This window comes from Neophocaena asiaeorientalis, unplaced genomic scaffold, assembly GCF_003031525.2.
Source record: "Neophocaena asiaeorientalis asiaeorientalis breed wild unplaced genomic scaffold, Neophocaena_asiaeorientalis_V1.1 scaffold151, whole genome shotgun sequence".
NCBI lineage: Eukaryota > Metazoa > Chordata > Mammalia > Artiodactyla > Phocoenidae > Neophocaena > Neophocaena asiaeorientalis.
In genome coordinates, this window is record NW_020175490.1 from 3,821,813 (window position 1) to 3,836,592 (window position 14,780).

General features: G+C 33.2%; 1 protein-coding gene across 1 annotated transcript in view; it reads left to right on the forward strand.

The window, feature by feature from the left end:
* Positions 1-14,780, forward strand: part of CWF19L2 (CWF19 like cell cycle control factor 2) — a 205,303-nt gene that overhangs the window by 61,755 nt on the left and 128,768 nt on the right. The window contains exon 8 of the mRNA XM_024768921.1: positions 5,225-5,883. Coding sequence (XP_024624689.1) covers positions 5,225-5,883 — 659 coding nt within the window. The remainder of the gene's footprint in view (positions 1-5,224; positions 5,884-14,780) is intronic.

Genomic DNA, 14,780 nt, shown 5'->3' on the forward strand with positions numbered 1-14,780 from the left:
CAGTGAGAGGCCCGTGTACCGCAAAATTTCACTTACACAAACATAGTTGGATGCCAGTAAATGTATATATTTTAATGACCTCTTAATATTTACATATATATATTTATATGATTTTACCATTATTTATTTAATTGTCAGTGGAGGGACATTTATATATTTTTATTTTCTCCCCTATTAAACAACACTGTGCTGATCATCTTTTCCAATGCATTTTGCATACTTACCTGGTTATTTTCTTACATGAATTGCTAAAAGGGAAATTGTCAATTTAGAGGATATAGACACTTAAAGTGAGATATGTATTGCAAAATTTCTGTACAGAAATATTGAAGAAATTATACTGTCAGTAAAATGACTTTTGTTACATGGTTTTCAATAGTAGTACTATCATTCTTTATAATCTGTGCTACTGTGATTGGTAAGCAGACTTTTTCTTTGCTTTTATTTTTATACATTTGTTTACTAGCAAAGTGGGATATTTTTTCATATTTTTTTGGCCATTTGATTGATTATTGATGGTATTTACCCATTTTGGGATATTAATTTAAGACCTTTTAATAAGTCTGTTCAAATTTCTTCCTGTTAGTTTCATGTTCATTTTTTACTTTGTTTATATTTGCTATGAATATATTTTAAATATTTTTACGAACAAAACCTATCAGGTTTTTCTTTTATGACTTAATGTTATTGGTATAATTCATTGGCAGGCCTTCTCCACCCCCAAGATCATAAAAATGCACACCTATATGTCCTTTGAGAACTTGTTCAGTTTTATTTTTATGGATAGCTTTAATATTTTTGAAATACATACTTGTGTATAGTTTAAAGTAAGCATTTAACTTTCCTTAAGTCTTTAGATAGTCATTTATAATATATTGAATGAATTATTTTTTCCCACTAATTAGAAATGACACATTTATTATATATTACATCATTTTTTATAAAATCAGTCTATTTCTTTACTCTCAAATCTATTTTATTGATTTTTTTGTTGTTTCCTGGAATTAGTATCATACTATTTTAATTACTGTAGTTTTCAGTAACTCATGCAGATAGCAAATAATTAGTGAACACCTACTATGTGACGGGGTAAGTCTTCTTTTATTAGCCACTAAAAAGTAACTTTACATTCTTATGTGTGCTTTTTTTTGTTGTTAAATTTAGAATCAATTTTGTCAAGTTCAAGCTCAAAAGAAACAGTTTTCCAAAATACATTATAAATTTACAACTCATTTTGGAATTTTGATTTAAATTTAATTAAATGTATAGATAAATCAAAGACAATTAATGCCTTTATAATGTTGAGTAATCTCATCCTAAAATACTGGTTATTTCTCAATTCAAAATTTTTAAAAATTTTTATTGGAGTAGGGTTGTTTTACAGTGTTGCATTAGTTTCTACTGTACAGCAAAGTGTATCAGCTATACCTATACATATATCCCCTCTTTTTCGGATTTCTTTCCCATTTAGGTCACCACAGTCAATTCAGATTTTTATTTATGCTCTTCAGTACATTTCTCCATTCAGTTGTTAATGCATGTACCCTAAGATATTTTTATTTTTTTCAATTGTATGCTGAATCTTTGTTCTCTTATGTTTTCTGACTTGCCTGGTGCTAGTCTGCCCATTTTTTTTTAACTCTTGTCATTAAATCTATAGTGTTTTTTTTTTAATTGGGTTATATGGGAATATAGTTATATGCAAATGGTGATTACTTTTGCTTTTGCTACTCGGTATTACAATATTTCAACTTTCTTGTATTCTTGAAGTAGAATTTCAGAACTTTGATTAATAACACTTTTCTTTCTGTGTTTAAGTGATAACTTCTTGCATTTAAGATGAAGATTGTCATCTTTAGAAAGTATCTTTGCATTCAAAGTTTATTCAAAAGTGTTTTTTTGTTAATTTGCTTTTGCTTTTAAATTAGGAATGGGTATCTAAATTTTATGAAATAACTTTTTTGGTATCCTTTGATATAACTGTGATTTTTTTTTTCTTTTGTTAATGAGATGAATTGCCTGAATACATTTCCTAACATTGGACCATGCTTGCATTCTTTGAATCCTATTTGATTATGGCATTTCCTTTAATATACCACTACATTAAATTTGTTAATATTTTATTTTGAATTTATATCTTTATTTATACATAACATGGCCTTTAGTTTCCTTCTTATGTTTTTTTAGGGGTTATTATGAGTTTATGTTTTGAATTGTGAACTTTTATATAAGTTCTTTTTTTTTTTAAACCTTCATTTTTTAGATTGTTTTTTTGATGTGGACCATTTTTAAAGTCTTTATTGAATTTGTTACAGTATTGCTTCTGTTTTATGTTTTGGTTTTTTGGCCGTGAGGCATGTGGGATCCTAGCTCCCCAACCAGGGATTGAACCCTCACCCCTTGCATTGGAAGGTGAAGTCTTAACCACTGGACCACCAGGGAAGTCCCTTATGTAATTTCTTAATGCTCTAGAACAGTTAAGAATCACAGAGTGAGGCATTTTGATATAGTAGTTAAAAACATTGGCTTTGTAGTCAAATAGTCCTGAATTTCAATACAGTGTTTGTTACTCTTGCTATGTGACCTTAGCTTCATTTTTATTTTTCATTTTAAAAACACAGCTATTAGTATCAATATCATAGAATTGTTGTGAACATTAATAATAATTTGAATGCTTTTTATCTGCCAGGTACTGTTAAAATACTTCATGTATAATTAAACTTATTTAATACCCATAATTGTACTATTTTCTTTTTTTTTTTTTTTAACATCTTTATTGGGGTATAATTGCTTTACAATGGTGTGTTAGTTTCTGCTTTAACGCCATCTTCCCCCGTCTCTCTCTACTATTTTCTTGTTTGGTAAATGAGGAAACTGAAGCAGACAGAGTTTAAATAACCAAGATTATGTAGCTCATGAGTAAATTTGAACCTAGGCATTGTTTGTAGAGCCCACTTAAATGATACAAAAGATGTAGTAAAATAAGCATTGAATAAATTGTGGTAACTGCTGTTTTGGTTTTTATTATTACCATATTTTATTTAATCTAAGAAGCCACTAATTGTAGATACATCATTAATTTATGTATCACCAAGAAAAAAAGAAGTTGCCTATGAGGCAATGCTTAAATTATGAAAATATTCCCCCCCACTGCCATCAGTTTCACTCTGTTGATGTTGTCATTAAATTTAAGAAACATGTTAAACTTGAATTTTTAAAATAATTTGAAAAAATGAAATATAATGGATTATCTCTGCCTAGACTAAGATGACAACTTTCCATCTCAACTCACATATTTTATTGAAATAATTTGAAATTTCAATTACAGTTTACTATAAATTTAAAAAATATGCATGTGATTCTTGACAGTTATATTCTTCACAACTACAAGAACAATTATTTAGACTTAACCATTACATTTGCTATTTGGTTTATAGCATGCATTCCTTTTTTCAGAGATCTTTGCCCTAATTCATTTATGGTTTGGCTTAATGATCCTGAGTAATTTTCCCCCCAGAATTAGTAAGTGATTTACTTTTTGATTCCTTTCATTTTGGAAAATGACTTTCTTTTGTCCATATCAAGGAAGGATAATTTGACTGAATTGAATTCTGTATATAGAATTACTATTGCCTTATAATTTTTTATCAAAATTTGATCTTTATTCCATTATCTTCTAGCATTTAGTATTGTAAGCGAATAGTTGATAGCAGTCTTTCTTTCCTTTGTAGGCAATGTGTTATTTACCTAACTCGCATTTGTTTACATGCTCACACTCCCTTCTCCCCTGATCCAATCTTTGTGAAGAATTTTTTTTCTGAATGAATTTTGAGACTCAGGAATTAGGATTTTTTATGTATGAGTCTTTGTATGCTTCACTTTCTCTCCTCCCCTAAGACTGTTGGGTGAGCCCTTTGGATCTAGAAAGTTAGCTGAGGAAATTTTCTCTCTTTTTTTTGTTAATGCTCCTATTATCTTTGCTTTTTTCTTTCTGAAAGTACTAGCATATGCATATTAGATTCTGTAGAATTAATTGTTCATGTGTCTTCTCCCTGTAACTTAAATCAATTTACCATTTTTTCCTAAGTATAGCAAATTCCCAGGCTAGTGTTGAATTCACAAATTTGGATTCAACACTTTCTATTCTTCTACTCACTACATGCATAGTTTTGAACATAGTTTAATTATAAGTCTTTATTATTCTTGAACTGCTCTTTTTTATGAGAATCTATTTTGTTTTAGCATTTTAGTAACATCTTGACTCTCACTGACTGTAGGAATTATTATTATTATTATTTTTTGCGGTACACGGGCCTCTCACTGTTGTGGTCTCTCCCGTTGCGGAGCATAGGCTCCGGACGCGCAGGCTCAGCGGCCATGGCTCACGGGCCCAGCCACTCCACAGCATGTGGGATCTTCCCGGACCGGGGCACGAACCCGTGTCCCCTGCATCGGCAGGCGGACTCTCAACCACTGCACCACCAGGGAAGCCCTGTAGGAATTATTATTATTTTTTAATTATGTTTTTATTGTTTTCTGAATTACATTTTGTTTTAGTGCTGGTCATTTGGTCAAAGGGCTCCTTTTGAGCTCCCAGGATTTTTTCATTATTTGGTAATTTTTCATTGGTTATTCATATTTTTTAAGTATTCATTTTATGGTAGTGTGTTTCCTTGCTAGGGCTGCCAAAACACAGCTCCACAGGCTGGGTGGCTTAAACAACAGAAATTTTTCTTACAGCTCAGGAGAATGGAAGTCCAAGATCAAGATGTTAGAGGGTTTGGTTTCATCTGAGGCTTCTCTTCTTGATTCATAAATGACTGCCTTCTTGCTCTGTCCTCACATGATCTTTTCTCTGTGTGTGCACATTCCTCATGTGTCTTTGTGTGTCCAAATTTCTTCTTCTTACAAGGACATCAGTCATACTGGATTAGGGCCTAACCCAATGACCTCATTTTAACGTAATCACCTCTTTAAAGATCCTGTCTACAAATGTGGTCATATTCTGAGGTACTAGGGATTAGGGGTTCAACATATAAATTTTGGGGGGACATATTTCAGGCCATGTCAGGTAGGATGACTGTATGGGTCTTTTATTACCCATTGTTGAGTTTTCTTTCGTTGTGCTACATGACAGTGTATCGTGACATAGTGGCATGTGGGGTACAAGTCATTGAGCCATTTTTAATTTTAAATATCTTGTTTAATTTTTCCTCCTTTCTAGTCAATGGAAATCTTCCAGTTGAAATTAAAAGAAGCTGAGAAAACTGCGTTTATGAAAGAAGACTGTAGACGAGAACGGTGGAGGAAACCAGCATACTCAGATAGAGTACAAAGTAGTCAGGAAAGTAGAAAATCAGACTTGGTAAAATATAATAAAAGTTCAAGAGATAGATATAATACAACAGATATTGCAAAGAATATCAATAAAGATAAGTTTAGTGGTGATGAAAAAGATAGTAGATCTGGGTCTTTAGAAGCATGTAGAAGAGAATTGAGTCCAAAACAAAATCAAGAGTTTTCTTCCCATATAAATTTGAGACCTAAATTCTTAAGACCCTCTGATGCAGAACTGTCATTTCATAGCAAGGACAGAAATTTTGAACCATCTAGTTCATCTTCAGCACTGGTCTCTCAGGATTCTGTACATTGTGGTTTTCAAAAATCCACAGAGAATAGTGAGGAAAGTTTATCATGGTGGAGTCGATCTGATGAGAGAGAAGGAGACAGGAAACATTCAAATCGAAAACCATTAGAAACCAGTCACAGTGTTGACCGTGGACAAGTTTCAGAAGACGTGAGAGAAAAATTACAGGGTGAAAGCTTGAGAGAGGACTCTCTGAAAAAAGAACACCTACAGGATACAAAGTCTTCGCTTGCTGGGTATTTTTTCATTTATTTTTTAAACTGATAAATGAATATTAAGGTCCAGAGGATTCAGGGAACTGAACTGTATTTTTAGAGCATCAGTTACTAATTAGATATGAGTTATGATTTTCTATTTCTTAAATTCGATGGAAGAGATAGGATATGCACTTTTAACAATTCAGTAGTTCTGTTTTGTGAATTGTATTTCATTTCACAGTATATTTAACAAAAAGAGCTGGAAGATGCATTCAGTAGCTATATATTTCCTCAAAATTTATTGCTTTTTTGCAATCTAAAAAACTAAATGAGTTTAGTAATTCTTTTAAATGGATATGCCACAAGAAATATTTTGGTAGATTTTGTTAGTACTGCCATATTACTTCCAAAGGAAATTGGTGCATTTTAAAGTATAATCATAATTGTAAATATTGCATGCCTACTGGAGGTCTGGGAGACTGAAGGAAAATATGCTGCCATAGCCCAAATATAAAGTGGAAAAGATATGTGAAATATCCTGCAGAGGGAAGCATGAATTTTGGTGGTGGTTTTGCAGAGAAAGAAATCCACTTTGATAGTTGACAGGTTTTAAAGCTAATGTTAGAGGTTTTTTTTTTTAATACACATATCTTTAAAAAAAATTATTTAGGCTGCGCTGGGTCTTAGTTGTGACACGTGGGATCTTTAGTTGCGGCATAAGGACTCCTTAGTTGAGGCATGCATGTAGGATCTAGTTCCCTGACCAGGGATTGAACCCAGACCCCCTGCAGTGGGAGCACAGAGTCTTACCCACTGGACCACCAGGGAAGTCCCCTAATGTTAGAGTTCTGAAAGCAAAATATAGATAGGATAGTGGTTGTACCCATAATGATTAGGAAAATAGGCAGCACTTATTGGTTTTATTATTCTTGTACCTGTAGCACTTATATATAGGGCTGAGTCAGTCGATCAGGAAACCCAGGTTGAATGGGATCAAACCTAGGAAAACCTGCTTTAGCCATAGGGCTGGCACTATTTGAAATAGCCGTAAATAGAAAATGAGTATCCAAAGGATAATAAATAACTTATACTTGAATGATCATTAAAATATGTTTTAAAATACCACCAAATGAATGGGACACTGAAGGAAGAGGTTTTAGGAAATAATAGAATTCATTGGTGGCAGTAGTAGGTATAAGCATTGTGGTTTGGGGTCATGAGTCTGGTAAATCACTTTTGTTAGTGACTCCATCTGAAGCTGTGGATTATAGAGCACAGTGTGTAGCTTTCAGCAGGAGGGAGGCAGGGAAGCTGGCAAAATCTGGACTGAATGATGGGAGGCCCAGTCACATGGGCTCTGGTTCATGTCAGGGCTTTGTTCCCAGGAAGCGAAAGGAGAAATCCAGTTGTATTGACTGGATAAACATGGCAGGGATTAGAGAATGTCTAAGGCTGTATACATATATAATTGTCCAGGCTTCACTCCAGGTTGTCTGGAAGGTAGACTGTTTCCAGTCACCAGTTGCTAGTGGGATGAGGCTCTTATTTCCTGATATCATTAGGGTTGGCTTAACATTTGGGTGATCTGTAGGTTTTTACCTGTGACTGCAGCTAAGCAGACTATGTAAGCAATCTTACATTGTTAATATTCCTTCTGGTTCTATAATTGCTTCATGTTTATATGTTGTAAGCTTCTGAGAGATACACTGTAATACAGGAACTCATTAAAAGCTTTATGTTGTGGTCTGAAGACAGTATTCTTTGTTAGCTGTGTTAATTTTGATGTTACAGATGTTTTGAGGCTTTCCATGAATTCCATGATTGGCTGGAGAGGGAAAGGACAGTCTAGGAATATTCCACATATATGTAAACAAAAAAGAATTCCTGAGCATGTAGAGTGGTATAAAGTGAGAAACCAAGTGTGGGACCTTGAAGAATGCCTGTTTTCAGGGAGTGGAAAGATTCAGTGAAGGATTGTTAGAAGCTGTTAATTTGTCTGAACCTTATCCTGGGTGTATGTTGAATTCTTTATAAAATGCCAGAATTTTAGGGAGCTTTAGAACCAATGAATTTTAGAACTAGGAAAAAATCATAGAACTGATTTTATAACTAGAAGAAATTATAGACTGACCTGGGCATTTTCCAGATGCAGAGACTGAGGCAACTGAGATTGTGACTTGCACAGTGCTATGTAACTGGGGTTGCCAGATGTAGCAAATAAAAATGTTTGGACATACTTAAACTAAAAATATATATATATTTTTTTACCTGAAATTCAAATTTAACTGGGTGTCATGTGTTTTATTTGGCAACTGTACATAGCACTTGGCCATTTCTTGGGTCTGTGACCTTTTTACAAGAGATAACATAATTATAATCATCTCTGGGTATCCACCAGGGGATTGGTTCCAGGACTCCAGCAGATACCCAAATCTGGGGATGCTCAAGTACGTTATATAAAAAGGTGTAGTAGTATTTTTATGTATAATCTACGCACATTCTCCCATATTCATTGTTAATTCCTTCCTTCCTTCCTTCCTTCCTTCCTTCCTTCCTTCCTTCCTTTCCTTCTTTCCTTCCTTTCTCCCCCCCTCCCTCCCTTCTTTCTTTCTATTTTTTTGATGTGGACCATTTTTAAAGTCTTTATTGAATTTGTTACAATATTGCTTCTGTTTTATGTTTTTGGTTTTTTGGCTGCGAGGCCTGTGGGACCTTAGCTCCCTGACCAGGGATTGAACCCACACCCCTGCATTGGAAGGCGAGGTCCTAACCACTGGACTGCCAGGGAAGTCCCCTCTCCAATATACTTTAAATCATCTATAGATTACTTATAATACTCAGTACAATGTAAATAGTTGTATATACAGTGTAAATGCTATGTAAATAGTTGCCAACTCTCGGCAAATTTAAGTTTTGTTTTTTGGAACTTTCTTAAAGTTTTTTTCTAAATATTTTCAATTCCTGATTGGTTGAATCTAAGGATGGGGATCCCATGGATACTGAAGGGCTGACTGCCATTTTATATAAGGGACTTGAGCATCTGCAGATTTTGGTATCTGCATTGGGTCCTGGAATATACCAACAGATAACTGTACTATTCTGAATCATATTTTTTCCAATCAGTATTATCTTAAAGACCTTTTCACACCAGCCCATATGTATGCATTTTTTTTCATTTTGAAGTCTCTGATATTCTGTTGTAAAGCTTAGAGATAAACTAGTATTTCTCATCAGTTTCCTATTGATGGACTTTAAGGTAATTTCTAGTTTGTTGCTCTAAATAATACTACAGTGAATAGTTTTGTATGTGTACTTTTGCATACTACTTAAATATAGCTGTAAAATAAATTCCAAGGAGTGGAATTATATTTATATATTTTGTTGTACTAACCAATTTACACTCTTACCAGTCATGTATGAGAATGATTTTTCTCTTCTTTGCTGATAGTATTATTGAGGTTTTTAATCTTTGCCATAGATACATAGTTGAGGAACAGAGGCTTTCTTTGGTTTGCATTTATGTAAGTATGGGTGAAGTTTGGCATATTTTTATAAATGTTGTTAATTTTATTTTATTAACCAGTCATATATTTTACCTAGTTCTTGAGGTTTTGTTTTTTTTTGTGAGCACTTCTATAGTTGTCATGTGATATATATAATTTTTCATCATCTTTAGATTTCTTCCTTTTGTGTTTTTACTTTTTTCATCTATTTTTTCACTCATTCTTATTGTGATCTGATTTATCATTCTTTTCCTTTGTGTTTTTTAGGCCCTTAAGTAGCTGGAAGACATCCTCTAATAGTGGCCCATGTGATTAAGAATCTTAAGCTTTTTATTCTTAGAAACAAAATGTGTTTGTGTATAATTTTGCTTTATTGGAAAATATATTAGCTATATATATTCAAGAGTTTGAAACCTAGGATAGTACATAATATGAACAAAAACTAATGTGATGTCTTTAATTTAGATTTTATCTAAGTTGATATCAGGAACTAACTCATATAAAATATTATATAAGGTTAAAAAGGTTAGAAACCTTGGCAGAGTTTGCTGTGATAGCCTAGGAGGACAAGAGAAGGATACCAGGTTCTGAAGGGTTTGAGTTTAGTCATGAGATCCTTAGGGGAGAAAGTTTTGAGAACAAGTGGTAAGAAAAGAAGAATTAAAGGGGCAAGATCTTTGAATACTGTCAGCAGACAAAGAATAATTGCAATATACTCAAGGTTTCTGAAATGTCATTGGGCTGGAGCTTTTTAAATTATTTTTTCCTCAGAAGTTTTCAGCCAGAGTTTGTGTTGTGTGTGTGTTGTAAAGAGACCCCGTTTTAGTGGGAAAATTGGATTTGCTTTTTAGAAAATAATTGTGAAGAGGGCTTTTGAAATATAGCAGTAATCTGGGAAAATGAGAAGCGCTTGTACATTTTTATTTTTATAGGATAATTGCAGATGTCATGGTGATGTTTCTTTCAGAGCATCTGCCCGTCATTATGCTTAGAGTCTTCCATTATAAATGGAAGAGTCTATGCTGTTTGTTGCAGAGCAGTGTCTTTGCTATGGTATTAACAATAATGTGTTCTTCAGTCATTGATGCCCAAGAACTTTAATTTTAATGTCTTTACTTGATACCTATTACTGTTCTATCAATACTAAGTGTGTTTAAGTATCTGTTAATACTGAAAATATCAGAGATGTTCAGAATTCTTCTGTATCATCTCATTTATCCTGATCTACGTTCCATATACTAATAAGCAATTCCTGTTAGAAAATAAACTCCCCCCAGTTCGGTCAAAACAAAACCAAAAAAGATGTGTGGAGTATGAATTTCATGACCACGAAAGTTGCCTCTTTAAAGGTCTCTTGAGATTCCAGTTATCTTCCTGAAACTTGTAAGCTTTGGTTGGACGTCAGCATACCTTCTTTATTTCCCTCTCTTGATTGATTCTTTAAGCTTGCATACTGAAAAGTGAAGAGAAAAAGTTTCTCAAAAACAGGGAAGAGTCTGATAAAATGACAAAGATGTGTCTTTGGACAGACAATAATACAGGTCTTCAGCAATTTAATCAAGAATATTATCATTGTAAAAGAGGATTTAAAAGCCAGATTTCATAGTGTAAATTATGACGATGGGTTATGATATGGTAGAGATAGAAAGTGTATGTGGGAGACATGGGTGAAATGAAGTGCTTCCCTCACTCCTATTTTTTTTAAGGTGCAGATACTTGAGTATGTTTATATATTAGTGGAAAAGAGTTGGTATCAGTTTTAGAAGAAGCTAAACATATAGAATGATGATGGATGAGGTAATTCAGCAGGATTTCAAGGTTAGTGTGGATCTATGTATGATCCAGTGTACTCACACAAGTAGAGAAGGATTAGCCTTGAGTGGAAACATTAAAGAAGAGGAGAATGTGGCTAGGGGTGTGGGTGATGCGAAAAAATTTTAGGAATTCTTTCTTGATGACTTAAGTCAGTTATTTTTTAACATATGGTTCCCAGAATATTGGTGTTCCTTTTCATCTGTATATGGACCACATACACACAAAGAGTGATGTGGCAATTTGGTTTACACACAGCTCATAAAATTGAAATGTCTCTCATTGTTATGACTTACTGCTATAAGCATATTTTAGTTTTACAAAAAAAATTAATTAACCTTTGGAATAAAATTGCCTTAAAATTATTCCATGTGCACGTTTCCTTTAAGTCATCCTTAGAAACAAAGTGAGAGAAATAGCCTGTTTCTTTTACTCATTCAAATTTGAAAAAAATTATCTGGTCTTGTGTGACAAAGAATGAAGTAACAAGGGAGGTTGTTTTTGTATCAGAGATATTCCTTGGAACTTAAATCATATGACTTTGACAAATTCCTTCTGCTATTCATCTCATGTTTATTGACATTTTTGTAGAAATATTATTGGGTTGCCTGAAATTCAAGTAAATTACATTTACAATACAATAAAAATGATGTATACCTCAGAATTTAATCTGAAAAAAGTTACTGAAAAATATTTTCTATACAAAAAACGTACAACTAATGATACAAGCAATATCTTTTATTAAAGCATATAAAAAACGAATAACGTTCTCCTGCTTACACGACTGCAGGGTCCCCACTGCATTGGTTTTAAAAATGTAGACTGCGGGAACTTGAGAGGGAACAAAAATATGTTTTTTCTAATGGTGCTTTACCTGAAATATTTTACATTTCTTAATCTAAGCACCATAGTATTGCCTTTCCTTTCACCAATATGAGTAGAAATGGGTTTTTTTTGGATTTCCTGCAGAGATTAATGTCTTTAAAATAAAAACAAACTCAAATGCTGTCTATTAACAGATTTCTTTTTTTTTTGCCCAAAAGGAATTCAGTATTTAAATATAATTTCAACATATGGTTGTTAAAGTTTTGATTTTGAGCTCTTTGTATGTTTTGCTATTACTTTCTCAGAATATATGTTGAAAACTCAGGTTAATTTCAATAAAGTATGATAAAATCTAGATATGGAGGAAAACTAGTAATATCGATATATTCTTAATATTTGTGATTATGACTGATTTTTTTCTGCTTTAAATTTTTTTTATCACTCCCTTTGAGGGTTTTTAAAAACAACAATTTATTGAAGTATAATCTACATAAAACTGCATATGTACAAACTGCATATGTATATAAAGTGTACAGTTTGGTAAGTTTTTGAAATGTGTATATTCTAATAAAACCATGCCAAAAATTTCCTGGTGCCCTTTATAATCATCCCTCCTGCCTCTCCACACACCCTAGCAACCCCCCTAGACACCTACTCATCTTTTTTTTTTTTTTTAAATTATAGACTGGTTTGTATTTTCTAGAGTTTTATATAAATGGGATCATACCTCATACCTTATACACTTTTTTTTTTTTTTGCTGTGGCTGGCTTCTTTCATTCAGCATGATTATTTTGAATTTCATCCATGTTATTGCATGTAACAATAGTTCGTTCCTTTTTGTTGATGGATAGCATGCCATTAGCAGATATATTGTTCCACAATTTGTTTTTCCATTCACCTGCTGGTTGACATTTAGAATGTTTTTAGTTTTTGGCTGCTATAAGTAAAGCTTTAAACGTTCATGTACAAGTCTTAGTATGAACATACACTTTCTTTTCCCTTGAGTAAATACCTAGAAGAATGGCTAGATCATATGATAACTATATATTTAAATTTTAAGAAACTGCCAAACTGTTTTATCAAGTGGTTGTATCATTTTACACTACCACCAGCAGTGTATTAGACTTCCAATTCCTCTACCTTCTTGCAGGAACTTGGAATAGTCAGTCTTTTTAATTTTCACTATTCTAGAGGATGTGTAGCAGTATCTCATGGTTTTGTGTTCCCCTAATGACTGTTAACGTTGAACATCTTTTCAGGTGCTTATTTGCCTTCCAGATAGCTTTTCATAATGTGTGTTCATTTTACTTTTATAATTTCTATAATTTCTTTATTGGTAATTTGTATCTTTCTTTTTCCTGATCAGTCAGGCTAGAAGTTATCAATTTTACTGATTGTCTTAACCAGTTTTTAGTTTCATTGAATTTCTTTACTGTTTCTGTTTTTTATTTCCACTTTGATTTTTTTTTTATTTTTGGCGGTGTGCGAGCCTCTCACTGTTGTGGCCTCTCCCGTTGTGGAGCACAGGCTCCAGATGCGCAGGCTCAGCGGCCATGGCTCATGGGCCCAGCCGCTCCACGGCATGTGGGATCTTCCTGGACCAGGGCACGAACCCGCGTCCCCTGCATCGGCAGGCGGACTCTCAACCACTGCGCCACCAGGGAAGCCCCCACTTTGATTTTTATTACTTATATTCTGCTTACTTTGGATTTAATTTGTTCTTTTTCTGCTTTCTTCAGTTGTAAGCTGTTATCATTGATTTGAGATCTTTTTTTCTAATATAAGTATTTAGTGTTATAAATTTCCTTGTAAGTAATGCTTTAGCATCATCCCACAAATTCTGATATGTTGTGTTTATATTTTTATTCAGTTGAAAATACTTTTAAATTTCTCTTTGATTTTGTTCTTGACACATGGGTTATTTACATGTGTGCTAAATTAGTTTTAGTTAGTTTAATTAGTTAGTTTCCAAATAGTTGAGGATTTTTGCAGATGTCTTTGGTAATTTCTAATTTAATTTCACTGTGGTCAGAGAACTTACTTTGTATGGTTTGAATCCCTTTATATTTATTGAAACTTGTTTTATGGCTCAGGATATCGTCTATTTGGTAAATGTTTTATATGCACTTGGAAAGAATGTGTATTCTGTTGTTGGGTGGAGTATTCTGTGAATGTTGATTAGGTCATATTAGTTGCTAGTGTTATTCAGGTCTTCCATATCCTTGCTGATTTTCTCTTTACTTATTCTGTCTAGTATTGAGAGTGGGGTCTTGAAATCAGCAACTATAATTGTAGATTTGTCTATTTCTCTGGAATTCTGTCAGTTTTTGCTTTATGTATTTTGTTGCTCTATTATTAGGTGCATAAATATTTATGGATTCTTCTGTACTCTTGGTGGATTGACTTCTTTTTCATATGAAATGACTTTCTTTGTCCCTGGCAATACTTTTTGCTCTGTAATCTAATTTGATATTTAGTAAACCTCTTCAGCTTTCTTTTGACTAGTGTTAAAACATGTTACATCTTCTTCCATCATTTTATGTTTAACATTTATGTCTTTATAGTGCATTTCTTGTAGTTTTGCTTTTGTATCTATCTGATGATTTCTGCCTTTTAATTCAGGTGTTTAGACCATTTATGTATATTGTGATATAATTATATTCAAATCTGGAATTTTCCTGTTTGTTTTCTCTGTCTTATCTGTTTTTTATTCTTTTTCTTCTTTTTAAAAAATATTTCCTTCCTTCCTTCCTTCCTTCCTTCCTCCCTCCCTCCCTCCCTCCCTCCCTCCCTCC